The sequence below is a fragment of the Anastrepha ludens genome, chromosome 2 (assembly GCF_028408465.1).
Source record: "Anastrepha ludens isolate Willacy chromosome 2, idAnaLude1.1, whole genome shotgun sequence".
Classification (NCBI taxonomy): Eukaryota; Metazoa; Arthropoda; class Insecta; order Diptera; family Tephritidae; genus Anastrepha; species Anastrepha ludens.
In genome coordinates, this window is record NC_071498.1 from 63,675,613 (window position 1) to 63,689,523 (window position 13,911).

The 13,911-nt window shown below is 38.5% G+C and overlaps 2 protein-coding genes across 2 annotated transcripts; both read left to right on the forward strand.

The window, feature by feature from the left end:
• The first annotated feature begins 282 nt into the window (after nt 1-282).
• Nucleotides 283-2,669, forward strand: LOC128871627 (tubulin alpha-1 chain). Its single transcript, XM_054113519.1, has 2 exons — nt 283-409; nt 1,103-2,669. The coding sequence occupies exons 1-2, from the start codon at nt 407-409 to the stop codon at nt 2,450-2,452; spliced, it is 1,353 nt and encodes a 450-aa protein (XP_053969494.1). The 5' UTR covers nt 283-406; the 3' UTR covers nt 2,453-2,669.
• A 9,374-nt stretch (nt 2,670-12,043) lies between these two features.
• LOC128857851 (enhancer of yellow 2 transcription factor) lies at nt 12,044-12,976 on the forward strand. The gene is made up of 2 exons (XM_054093638.1): nt 12,044-12,431; nt 12,519-12,976. The coding sequence occupies exons 1-2, from the start codon at nt 12,376-12,378 to the stop codon at nt 12,742-12,744; spliced, it is 282 nt and encodes a 93-aa protein (XP_053949613.1). The 5' UTR covers nt 12,044-12,375; the 3' UTR covers nt 12,745-12,976.
• The last annotated feature ends 935 nt before the right edge of the window (nt 12,977-13,911 follow it).

Sequence of the window (13,911 nt, forward strand, 5' to 3'; positions counted from 1 at the left end):
ACACCAAACAAAAACTCTAAACGATTTCCTGGCTATTTCCTTTGGTATGCCTTAATATATTTATTCAATAAAATGGATATATAAAATACATTATTTTGTGTAAAATCAATAAATGTACTAAACACATCCAAAATACACGATAAACACAGCTGCAGTACCAACCTATGAAAATAAACCTATCGAAATACATACCTTACTTAACGAAAATGTCTGCCAATGAAACCGACGCGCAGTAGGCGTCGTTTTCGTCTTCGTTTTTCTAAGCGTATAAATAGAAGTTGAAACGAAAATTTTCACTCATTCGATATCAGTTTGGTAAGCTTCATAACCGGCAACACCGAACGTCGATTAAACAAATTGTCCAATCTCTTTGTGATTTTGTGTATATTAAAACTAAAAACTCAAAATGGTAAGTGAAATAAGTTATAAACAAATTAGTGCAAAATTCGAAATGTTGTTTAAAAAAAAGTTTGGCAACGAAAGGATTCTTATAGCGACTTAGTAAAAATTGGAGTGATAGTGTGAAAGTATTGATTGCGGTTATAAAAAACGTGATTTGATGACGTGGGCAATACGATTTTGGAATATATAAACTATGTGAAGAAAATTAAATGTAGAAAGATTTTCCAAGAAGTGAGCAAGAAAGATTAATTAAAAGCAAGTTTTCTTTTAGCGAAAGCTGAAAATTTTCTGTACATGTCTGTCTGACGCCGCTTACCGGTGACCGCACCCAATTGCAGTCGCTGTCAGCGTCGGCGTTGACGTTAACGATTATGCTCTGTGTCACCATGTTCAGAAAAAAGTCTAGGAAACTTGTTTGTCCGGAAGCGATATTTCTTGAAATTTTGAATAGGTATTTGTAGATGGGTAAAAAGTTTGTCATATTTTTGATTAATATGAGAAAGGGTAGAGTAGATCAAAAGAAAAAGTATTCCTTGATTATAATGGGAAGGGTCTTAGATATCGGTTGAAATTAGTTTAACAAATCAAAAGAGAAATATTCGTGGTTCGCCTTAAATTCACTAAAATATTTCTGTACATTTGTCTATTATTATTGTCTAATCCAACTATTTCTTTTTTTTTTTTTTCTTTCTTTCCACAGCGTGAATGTATTTCCATCCATGTCGGTCAAGCTGGCGTCCAGATTGGTAACGCCTGCTGGGAATTGTACTGCTTGGAACACGGTATCCAGCCTGATGGCCAGATGCCTTCTGATAAGACTGTCGGCGGTGGTGATGATTCATTCAACACTTTCTTCAGCGAAACTGGTGCTGGCAAACATGTTCCTCGTGCCGTTTTCGTCGATTTGGAACCCACTGTCGTTGATGAAGTCCGTACTGGCACCTACCGCCAACTGTTCCACCCTGAACAGTTGATTACCGGTAAGGAAGATGCTGCCAACAACTACGCCCGTGGCCACTACACTATTGGTAAGGAAATCGTCGATTTGGTTTTGGATCGCATCCGTAAATTGGCCGATCAGTGTACTGGCCTGCAAGGTTTCCTTATCTTCCATTCCTTTGGTGGTGGCACCGGTTCCGGTTTCACTTCCCTTTTGATGGAACGTCTTTCCGTCGATTATGGCAAGAAATCGAAATTGGAATTCGCTATCTACCCAGCTCCTCAAGTATCTACCGCTGTTGTCGAACCATACAACTCGATTTTGACCACCCACACAACACTGGAGCATTCGGACTGCGCATTCATGGTTGATAATGAGGCTATCTACGATATCTGCCGTCGCAACTTGGACATTGAACGCCCAACCTACACTAACTTGAATCGTCTGATTGGTCAAATTGTCTCATCAATTACTGCCTCGCTTCGTTTTGATGGTGCCCTCAATGTGGATTTGACTGAATTCCAAACTAACTTGGTGCCCTACCCACGTATTCACTTCCCACTGGTTACCTACGCCCCCGTTATCTCTGCAGAGAAGGCCTACCATGAACAATTGTCGGTTGCCGAAATTACAAACGCTTGCTTCGAACCAGCCAACCAGATGGTAAAATGTGACCCACGTCACGGCAAGTACATGGCCTGCTGTATGTTGTACCGTGGTGATGTTGTGCCCAAGGATGTCAATGCCGCCATTGCTACCATCAAGACCAAGCGCACCATTCAGTTTGTGGATTGGTGTCCCACTGGTTTCAAGGTCGGTATTAACTACCAGCCACCTACTGTGGTGCCTGGTGGCGATTTGGCTAAGGTGCAGCGCGCTGTCTGCATGTTGTCCAACACCACAGCCATTGCCGAGGCCTGGGCTCGTTTGGATCATAAATTCGATTTGATGTACGCCAAGCGTGCTTTCGTGCACTGGTATGTCGGTGAGGGTATGGAAGAAGGTGAGTTCTCCGAGGCCCGTGAGGATTTGGCTGCCCTCGAGAAGGATTACGAGGAAGTCGGCATGGACTCTGGCGACGGTGAAGGCGAAGGTGCCGAAGAATATTAAACGAAATGAAGAGCGTATTGAAGAAGCATCATCGCTGCTGAAAAATTTTTTGTTTAAGTTGAACAAAACTGATGTACGAATCAAGGAACAAACGAATGAATGTTTTGAAGATTATAAGATGAAAAAAAAAATTGAACATTGAAAAGAAAGGAATGCACCAGAATACTAAAAACAAGAGTTAAATAATTAAATGAAAATTGATTTGAAAGTTCAAAAATATGTTTTTCCATTTGTATTTATATGGTGTGGCGGGGAGAAGGGAATATAAAAAAATCGAAAAGGGTGAGAATTGGTTGCATTATCTCAAATGTTTAAGATTTTACTGCCGCTTTAGTAATATATGGGACAGAAGTTCATTGCTCCCAGTAGTATAATTGTTGCTAATTATAGCGCAGTCCACATGGGGCGCGATGCATTTTACGCTTTCTAATCGGCTAGGCAGAGCAATAATAATCAGCTTTCTATTGAGCCATTCGAAATTAGAGTAGAGATGTTTGTAGCTTCTTTCATGCTTTAGTGCATTAGGCCGTGCGGTGTCGCCGTTGGTCTCATTAAGTTTTTTTAAATAGATTTGGACACAAATACAGATGCACCTACATACATATGGGTATTATGCACCCATATTTCTGGAGTGCTTTTCAGGCATCCGTGCGTAGGGCACTGAACTACGACTATAGTGCATTTCTCAAATGTTTTTATGAAATCATTTTTGGTATGCATTGTGTTATTTCTAATGAATCATCGCATAAGCCTAGTTGTTGGGTGTGCATAACACACTTCGGAGCCTTCATTACTCATGCATACATATGTATACATACATATGTATACATACATATGTATTTGTTATTTTCCATTTTTCGTTAAATAAGAGGTAACGTCAACAGCGCAGCCGACGTTGACACCGGCAAAGTTAAAGACGCCAACGCTATTTGTGCGCTTATGACATCATCGAAGTAGACGTTGCGTTAAGAAATGGGCTTATGTTTTTTTCATATTTTATTATATCTATTGCTACAGTTGTACATATTCGTTTAAACGCATTGCATTTTTTTCGTTTACTTTAGAACTGTTTTAAGATTACAACAATAACAACAACAAATATTCTTCCAAACTATTCGTTAAGGTAACCGTAAACCATCGTTGCATTTGTTTCTTATCTATTGCTTTTTGTTGTAAAATAACGGGTCTCTATTTAAAATTGTGCTTAAAAATGCTACATATTCATATAAACGCACAGTTTGTTAAAGAGTGCAGTAGTGAAGTTAAAAGTGATTAACTTGTGAATATTGTTTGTAACTGAATATTTTGGTAAATTCTCACAATTTTTTTACACATTCATTCAAATTTCTTAGTTAAATTAAATTTTTTAACCTAATTTCTTCAGATTTTCTAAAATGCCTGAGGCAAAATACTTAAATGATGAGGAATGGGTATTGGTCAGTGTTTACCATGGGGAGGGCTATTCCAATCGTGAAATTGGACGAAAAATTGAAAGATCGGAAGGAGTTGTGCGTGCTTTCTTAAAGAAAGCAGACAATTATGGACTAAAGAAAGCAACAAAAGGCAACACAAAATTGTCATAGCGTGACAAAAACAAAATAAAGTATGAGGCTACGAAAAAATTTTTGAATTGCACACAAATAAAAAATAAATTGGGTCTTCCTGTAACGGCAAAACACATTTCGCACATTTTACGAAGTGATGAAAATATAAAATGGAAAAAACCAAAGTCTAAGCCAATGTTAAAGGAACATCATAAAAAAGCTCGTTTGGAATTTGCCCGTAAACACATTCATTGGACTACGGAATGGAGGAAAGTTGTGTTTTCGGACGAGAAGAAGTTCAATTTAGATGGCCCTGACTCATACTCATGTTATTGGCATGATCTACAAAAAAATAATGTACGCATGTCAAAGCGTAACTTTGGTGGTGGCAGTGTTATGGTGTGGGCAGCATTTTCGTCAGCTGGCAAGGCTCAACTGTGCTTTGTGCCGTCAAAAATGAACTCAAAAACGTACACCGATATGTTAGAAGATGCTCTCATCACATTTTTAGATGAAAAAATGGACGAAGACAGCATTTTTCAGCAAGACAATGCTTCCATCCATGTGTCAAGGGAGTCTCGAAATTGGCTTAAGGAGCATAAAATTGAACTATTGGGGTGGCCCGCTTGGGTCCCGATTTGAACCCAATCGAAAATCTCTGGGGATGGATGTCGAGGAAAATTTACGGTCAAAAAGCCCAAGGAAAAACTTACAAAACAGTTTTGGAGCTGAAATTAGCAATAAAAGAAGCATGGGAGGATGTGGACAGATCCCTTCTGCAAAGTTTGGTGCAATCAATGCCAAATCGATTATTTGATGTCGTAGCAGCGAAAGGCGGCACAACTAAATATTAATAATAATTATAATAATAAAATATTAATAATTAATTTATGTAAGAATTAGAAAAAAATTCAAATAATAAAATGCGTTTATACGAATATGTAGCATTTTTAAGCACAATTTTAAATAGAGACCCGTTATTTTACAACAAAAAGCAATAGATAAGAAACAAATGCAACGATGGTTTACTGTTACCTTAACGAATAGTTTGGAAGAATATTTGTTGTTGTTATTGTTGTAATCTTAAAACAGTTCTAAAGTAAACGAAAAAAATGCAATGCGTTTAAACGAATATGTACAACTGTATAGTGCTTTAAATCGATAAAAATCGTTTAGCTTCCAATGCAGCAAAAGTTAGTATTTTACATACATATATATATATGTACGTATATATGTATAATATTTGATATTTTTTGTCTGGCCTAGGGCCTGGTTGCCTGATTCATTTGTATGTGCATACTTATGTATATGTTTATTTATTGTTATGTTATGGCACTGGGCGAGGTTACCGAAATAGGTAACGGTTTTTATGCAAGTATATGTATATGCACATACATATGTACATATGTATCTATGAGGTATATACGCCCTTATTTACCTCGCACACCCTTGAAACTCACAAGGATACATGCACATATGTATGTGTGTATGTATGTATATCCTGCACTGCTGTCGCTAGGCAGCCGGCATGAGTCATATGATTTTTTGCCGCATTGTCCTTTTCCTCCACGCACTAACCGACAGGCTGCCAGTAATAGGGGCATGAAAATCGATAGTTTTGCCGCATTCATTGAAATGAAAAGTCAGGCTTCAAATATGGAGCTTTGTAGAAATACGTATGTATATCCGATAGGTATTGTACTGGATATTAATGATTGGTTATTTTTTCTATAAATTAGGCAATCGACTAACATTTGAAATAATCAAAACATAATCGGCATTGAAAATATGATGGAAATATAAATGAAAATTATTAATCCATATTAAAATTAAATATTGCAACACAAAATAAATAATTAATTATAAAATGAAAGAAAACAAAAATATATTTGACAAATTATTTTAACAAAATTTAATAATTTTTCCAATTTCACTGAAAATAAACTAATGCATGTAATTTGCGCTCTATTATAACTTTTTACATTGATGTTGCTGCTTTCACCACACACATCCATACAATTTAAGTAAAAAAACAGTTTAAATAAAGTGGCGATATCTATTTTCGTGTGCTACTTTGTGGACTTATGCTCTATAACATATATACAAATGCTCATATGTACACGCATATACATATGTACATACATTCGCACATATAGGGAAATTAAAAAATGGCTATATAGCCTTTCATCTTCCTGATATCTTAAAAAGCCGGCTTGTTTTAAAGCTTTTAACCGCTCTATTCGCTTTTCTAGAAATTTTTGAGAGAAAAGTTTCATATTAAGGTGGAAATTTCCTCACAAGCGAACATCTGCCATTTCCGTTCATTAACTCCTAATTTTTTGGTTAATTTCTACTACAGCGAGTGCTCCACAAATATGTGGGCTTATGTGCATGTAAATATATATATGTGTGTGTGTGTATGTTTGTGGTTGGTTGACTTCGAAGCGAATGCTTGCAGCACTCCCGTCATGGCAGAGTCTAGAACACAGCAATAAGATTTCCATCTTTGAAAATAGATTTATGAAAATGGCGACTTCAGCGAAAATAGATCAACATGCATACGGATGTATGTGTATGCGTGATTGTGTGTTGACGCTGAATGTACTTATGCATGTATAGACTGGGGTACGGTTAAAAAGTAAAAAATGAAGTTTATAAAAAAAACACAAACAATATCAGGCGAATGAGGCAAAGAAGCAAAACAACCGCAAAAGTAAACTAGCTATGAGTGCCAGAAAATGCCGCTGCTATCTAGAGTCAAAGCCACACTACCATAACTATGCATATACACACATACATACATATGCATATACTTTGTATGTGGGCATATACAGACACGTAAAAATAATGATAAATATGTAGGAATAAATGTAGGTACATACATGCATATACATATTTTTCATGACTATAGTTAGCTTAAGCCGCTGGATTGGAAACCAGTTTCCGAAAAAGGTTTCCATGTATGGCTATGACGCTGCCAGTTCTAAAGCATACTGTGTGAGCCGATACATCTACATACATACGTACATGTATATTTTTTTCAACCCACATTGGCCCTCTTAAGCGAACGGTACACGTTAAATATCGCGGCATTTAGATTGATGAAAACAAGTCGATATTGATGGATCACGCTCCACTCGATATATATGTATATGTAATATATCCTTCTTCTTCTTCTTCTTCTCCTATATCTTCTATAAATCCTACACTCTCTATATTTATGCGTCAGTATTTTATACTTTTTGTGCTGGGTGGTGCAAAGTTTAAAAAATGGAATAGGAAAATTCAAAAAGTTGCTTAAATAAATTACTTCAAACAGATTTGGTCGTGGACAACGTTTTTTCACTGCGAGGAATCTACAACCTTCCCCCACAAAGTCCACGGCGACCCTCTTTATTACCTGGAAAATGTAGGTCAAACTGCAACTCAAGGTAAAAGTCGATGACACACCAATGCCGATAGTAAATAACCCCACAATTTTGGGAGCTCCCTTCGATAGCTTGGTCTCCTTCTCCACTCACACAACTGCAATTGCTACTTAAGTCTAAAACCGCGACAAAGGTAGTTAAATCGCCAGCCGGCAGTACTTGGGGCGAAGACATAGAAATATTGGCGACATTTAAAGCCAGTGGGTGGCCGATTCTAAATTACGCTGCACCTATCTGGTCGCATGGAACTATTGACTAGCAGCGGACATAACAAAACACTGCTATTAGGATAGCCACGGAATGCCTCCCCCCTACATAATGAGCCACAGATGCTTTCCACGAAAACAAAAACTGCTCAGCAATCAGTTTCTACTTGAGCACTACCGTAGGTTTCACCCATGTAGACACCTGTTTGAACCAGAGCCGCCTCCCAGGCATGCCTCTTCGATTACTCCAGGACAAAACTAACCGACAACTACTGGACCGGACAGTGCGTAGACATACAACGACATTCATCTTGAGACACCACCTTCTTAAACTTCCGAGCCCTGAATGCCGTAATCGGAGTTCAACCACCCCCCACAGCGGATAAAGAGCTCCAGATACCCCAAGAGACCCGTGGCACAATTACATTCTGGATTGTAGCAGGCTAAACTCCTACCTATTGACTGCGACATACTAAACATATGTCTAGAGTGAAGGCACTCCGTACGACACCAACCTCCTTTTCACATGCCCCATCAAACCCACTCATCTAACACCCCTTTCCCTCTGGACCCAATCTGCCGAAATAGCAAGCTTCCTGGGCCTACCGTTAGATAAGCTAGACAAAGACGACCGGCATCTACATTGCACTGGCAGGGCTTAGTAAGCTGCTACAACAACAAGACAGAAAAATATATGTACATATGCATGTCGTTGCCTATTGCATGCCCGTTATTTTTGAAAAACATAAAACCTTGCACTTAATTTAATTTTAGCTTTTGTACTGCCTTTAGTTCCAATAGAAATTCATTATAACACTTTATTGAGATAAATAAAATGTAAAGATCTTGCCACGTCGCTACTTTGTTCGCTTGGTTTGGGTTGGTACAAAAAATGTTTTTGTCTCTTATTAGTCAAAAACGTTGTTGATTGATCAAGTGTGGGTTCACCTTAAATCAGTGGGTATGCGAGTATGGATGTATGGATGTATTGCACTTACGTATAAGTAATGTTGTTTCATGGATGGATGACGTTATGCTCGCTAACCATCTATGTATGTATATAGGAATGTGAGTACTGCGAGCAAATTAACAGCCATATATGTATGTATGTATATGTTCATACCTTCTGCATACACCTACAACTTAGGAATTCGACTACTGGAGAGTCTACATAGTTGAGGGAAGTTAATTGTTTGTGTTTGTGCACAGACAGTTCGTCATAATAACTGCTTTTAGGAAGAAAAACAAAACAGCTGCGAGATTCTTCCATAGTTTGATGCATACATAGATATGTATAATAAACATGACTTTTTCGTAAGCACCTACTATCTCGATCAAATGGTGGGCGGCATAGTCTAAGCCATAGTCTGGGCAATTGTTTTCACCTCTGTAGGCTTAGCAACTATGAGATCATTACTAAATATTTGAACTAAGAAAATTAAAAAATTTTTCTGACGTCAGTTTTTAAGAAATTAAATCTGGTTTTTCTAACGGCAAAAATCGGGGTATAAAATTTTAAAATCTGGGTACAACTTTTTGACAGACGCCATGGGTTTTTCAATACCAAAGAAAATCCTTCCAACATTGATTGGAGTATCTTGAAATTAGACGACTGAAAATTTGCCCCTACTACAGAGATGATAGTGGGCAATTGCTGATTGGTTGTTGTTGTTGTTGTTGTAGCAACATATAAGAGGAATGCTGCTGAAGTGAGAGTCCTTGGCCGGATATAAATCCAGGTCGTGCCGGTTGCCTAGAACTGACTGTCGGGGGAACGAATTGCTGATTCAAACATATGAATTTGGTCAGAAAAAGATTTAGCGTCAAAATTAAAGTTTTGATTGAACTTAATGTAAAATAAAGGATTTTCTAATAGGGACGTATTGATGTTGACAGGCAGAGGCGGACGTATTTTTGTGACGGCATCTGGCAAATCAATTTGGAATTCAGCCATTGATGCCAAGTCACCTTAGCAAGTTACAGGATTGAGCAACCGATAAAACTTATGTATTGAATTATTGGGCGATTAGACCCAGCTCTCCATACTTTTCCTTGTGGCGATTTCTAAACTTGCAATTCTATGGCAATAAGCCTCAATCGTGCGATGCCCTTAAATTGGACCGGATCTCTGCAGCAGCGTCATTGAAAATTATATTTCCCGAATTCGGCCGGGAAAGCTGCGCGGACATTTGAACATGTCTTATGTCATACACAATGGCATATATAGGACTTTCGATTAAATAAAAGCATTTTCTTATTACCTTAAATACTTCTTGTATTATATTTCACTTCGACTAGTCGTTATTGAAAAGTGGGAGCAGATTTTCTGGTTCCTGTATTAACATGTTGCTTCAATAATTATTTTTCTTGATGGGCGTGATAACTGCTTGAGCGATATTGGCTGAGTTTAACAAAGCGCGCCAGTCGTTTCTTTCTCATGCTAACCGGCGCCAGCTAGACACACCAAGACCTTCTCCACCTGACTTCTCCAACGCAGAGGAGGCCTTCCTCTTCCTCTGCCTCCACCCGCTGGTACCGCATCGAATACTCTAATAGAGTCGGAGAGTTTGTATTCATTCGGACGATATGACACAGCCAACGGAGCCCCTGGATCTGTATTCGCTGCCCTATGTCTATGTCGTCGTAAAGCTAATTGTTCCATCACCTGCGATATGCTCCGTCACCAACGTGCAAAGGGACAAATGGTCGAACACTTCAAATGACGCCTCATCGGACGTTGTCATCGTCCAAGCTTATGCGCCATATGATGGGACGGGCATGATGAGAGCCTTGTAGAGTGTTAGTTTTGTTCGTCGAGAGAGGCCTTTACTACTCATTTGCTTACATAGTCCAAAGTTGGCAAGAGATACTCTACGTTGGATTCCAGGTTGACATTGTTATCGGTGTTAATGTTGTTTCGTAAATAAACGAAGTGTCTTACAACCGCGAAATCATAACTGTCAACAGTACCGTTACTGTCGATACACGAGTGTGCCGATTGTTTGTTTGACGACAGGAGGTACTTCGTCTTGTTCTCGTTCACCACTAGACCCATTCGCCGATGATGTCAATGTCATCGGCATATGCCAACAATTATACGTCTTATAAAAAATTGTGCCCGAGCGATTAAGTTCTGCGGCTCATACGATCTTTTCCAGCATCAGGTTAAAGACTCCACAGCGAGTTACCCTGTGTAAAACCTGGTTTGGTAACAATCGGCTCGGAGAGGTCTTTCCCAATTCTGATGGCGCTGCTGGTATTGATCAGCGTCCTTTTACCAAGCCGTATTAGGGGGTACCAAATTCAGACATCGCGGCATACAGGAAACTCCTTTTCATACTGTCGAATGCAGCTTTAAAGTCGACGAAAATATGATGTGTGTCGATTCTCCTTTCATGGGTCTTGACATGGCTTATTGTAAATATCTCGTCGATTGTGGATTTTCCATATCTAAGGCCCCACTGATCAGGTCCCATTAGTTGGTTGATGGTGGGCTTCAGCCTTTCACACAATACGCTAGAAATTTATAGGCGATATTTAGAAGACTAATCCCGCGATAAGTGGCACAGATTGCAGGATCAGCCTTCTTATGGAGTGTGAAGAGCACACTTAAATTTCCATATTTTGCATAGAAGCTGATGCATGCACCTTACCAGCTCCTCGCCGCCATGTTTGTGTAGCTCAGGCGGCAGTCCGTTGACTAGCGCGGCTTTGTTGTTCTTCAGCGGCGTTATTGATATTTTCATTTTGGCAGGGTCGGGATCTTCACATTAGGTATCTATGACATGAAATTACTTGAAATAAGTGAAGAAACTGATTCTGAGAAATTATTTTGAAAATAGAATGTAAAGACAGCAAGGTGCCCACATGAAAAAACGGGTCAAATTCAAAATAGAAATTTGACAGATATTAAGACACACTCAGTAAAAGGTGTAGATATGGAGTTAAAGGCAGGTACGCAGATCTCAAGAAACTGCAAATCTCCCATAAAAGAGCTTAAGAATTGCTTAAGAAAAAGAAGATGCTTGAGGAAGGAGCGCAAGGCAGTCCAGGTTTTGAACGGAAATATACAAATGCAGGAGCTCTTCATTATTTCTCAAAGAAAAATTGACTGCGTTGTTCTCCCCTTCTTTGGGCTGCCAAATGTCAGATGTGCAATTTTTCAACACGAATATTTCACACTCATGGAATAATAGCAATTTTATCTTGAACGTACCCACTATTCTACCAAAATTAATAAATTTGCTGTTTCATTTTTTGATTATTTTTTTTTTATGTGTTGTGTGTAGAGTTAAAATATAAATCAGCGGAGTTTTCTCTGAATGAATATTTGCAACCGTGTAAAACTGCATTATCTACAAAAGTTGCCAATAAATATTGGAGAAATTCTATTTTTTCAGAATTTTCTTTATTTTCTTGACAAAATACATATCTTTGTCAACGTTTTATTGAAATGAAATTCTTCAATGCATTTAACTTCAACTTTTGAATAAAAATTAAATTTTTTCATTACCTGTCAGAAATCCACTAAAATTCTTAATTATCTCACCATTACAATTTTCGGGATATTGCTTTTGTCGCATTTTCGTTGTCTGGTAAATCAGAGACGTAAACAAAATCGGAGTGGGAACATTAATAGAATAGAGAAGGGTAGACAAATATTCGCAAAATTAAAACAAATAAACTGCTGAACTTTTGTATTATCGAAAGTAGTCTCAAATCACTATAGAATTTTACCTTATAAAATGACTTTAACAAAGACTGTGGATCAGGCAACCATCCTTAGCGGTGATCGTTCCAAGTGAGTACTTCGATTTTGCAAACATAGTCTTGCACCGGCAATTCAATGTAAATTAAACCAACTAAAAATAAATTTTATTTATATTAGGTTAAAAGATTTACTCTGCAATCGGTTGGCTGAGTGTGGCTGGCGCGATGAGGTGCGTCTTATGTGTCGCAATATAATTAAAGAGAAAGGCAACAACATTAAGGTGGAGCAATTGATTGCAGATGTGACGCCCCGCGCGCGTGCCATTGTTCCTGACGCTGTGAAAAAGGAGCTACTCATGAAGATCAAGGCTATTTTAGCTGCCCAGGAGGGTATCGATTTGTAAATCGAAAACATTGGTGGGGCTGGCATATTAGCCGTAAGCTTAAGTGTGTGAACACTTACTTTTTCTAATGTAAATATAAATGTACTTGCATACAGATGCTGAAAATACTGATAGATCTATACATATTTTATTATTTAACAATTGAAATTTTTCGCAATTCTGATTTTGTGTGCATCTAATTTTTAGTTTTATTTAAATTTTTCAATAAAGGAATTTATATATATTCAAATGCCGAAAACCCGACTTAAACTTTTGCCTAAATTCGACTCGAAAGAGGTATACAAGTACAAAGAAAATTAGTAGGTATATCAGTGGAAATATTTAATTTAAAGGATTTTAGAAGAAGAGTGAAATGAAAGAGGTTGAAGTTGATTACAGGTATTTGAAGTAGTCGGTCATTGAGTGTTGTTGGGTTATTTTGTTGTAGCAGTATACTTAACCCTGTCAGTGTAGTGCAGATCCCGGTCGTCTTCGTCTAGCTTCTCTAACGGTAGACCCAGGAAACTTGCTGTTTCGACAGGTCCAGAGGGAGAGGGGTGTTAGATGAGTGGGTTTGATGGGACATGTTAAAATGTGGTTAGTGTTGTGTGGGGTGCCTTCACATGCTGGGCATATGTTTAGTATGTCGGGGTCAATTCTGGATAAGTAGGAGTTTAACCTGCTACAGTATCCAGAACAGTATTGAATCCATTGATGTTGGGTGTTTATGGACAACGAAAAAAGAGTTACAGAGTTACATGCACACCCTATGATCAAAAAGTACCGGGAAGGTGATGTAGACTGTTTTCTTCGATTGCCAAGGCGTAGTGCAGCATGAGCACCTTCCATCGGGCCAGACAGTCAATAAAGAATATTATTTATCCGTTTTGAAGCGTTTGAGAGATGCTGTACGTCGCAAATGGCCGGAAAAGTGGGCAACAGTTCTTGGATTTTGCGTCATGATAACGCGCCATCGCACCGAGCCCAAATTGTGCTGGATTATTTGACCAAACACCAAGTAAGCGCCGTATTCACCTGATGTGGCCCCGTGCGACTGCTTTTTGTTTCCCAAGTTGAAGTGACCACTTCATGGAAGGAGATTTCAGTCGATAGAGAAGATTAAAGAGAATGCGACGAAGGATCTGAAGGCCATCCCTTCGTCGGCTTACCAGGGGTGCATGGGGGACT

Excerpts from the sequence above, each read along its gene's own strand:
- LOC128857851 (XM_054093638.1), top strand. The coding sequence starts at position 12,376 with ATGACTTTAACAAAGACTGTGGATCAGGCAACCATCCTTAGCGGTGAT. Across the intron at positions 12,432-12,518 it reads CTTAGCGGTGATCGTTCCAA|GTTAAAAGATTTACTCTGCA; the intron begins GTGAGTACTTCG and ends TATTTATATTAG.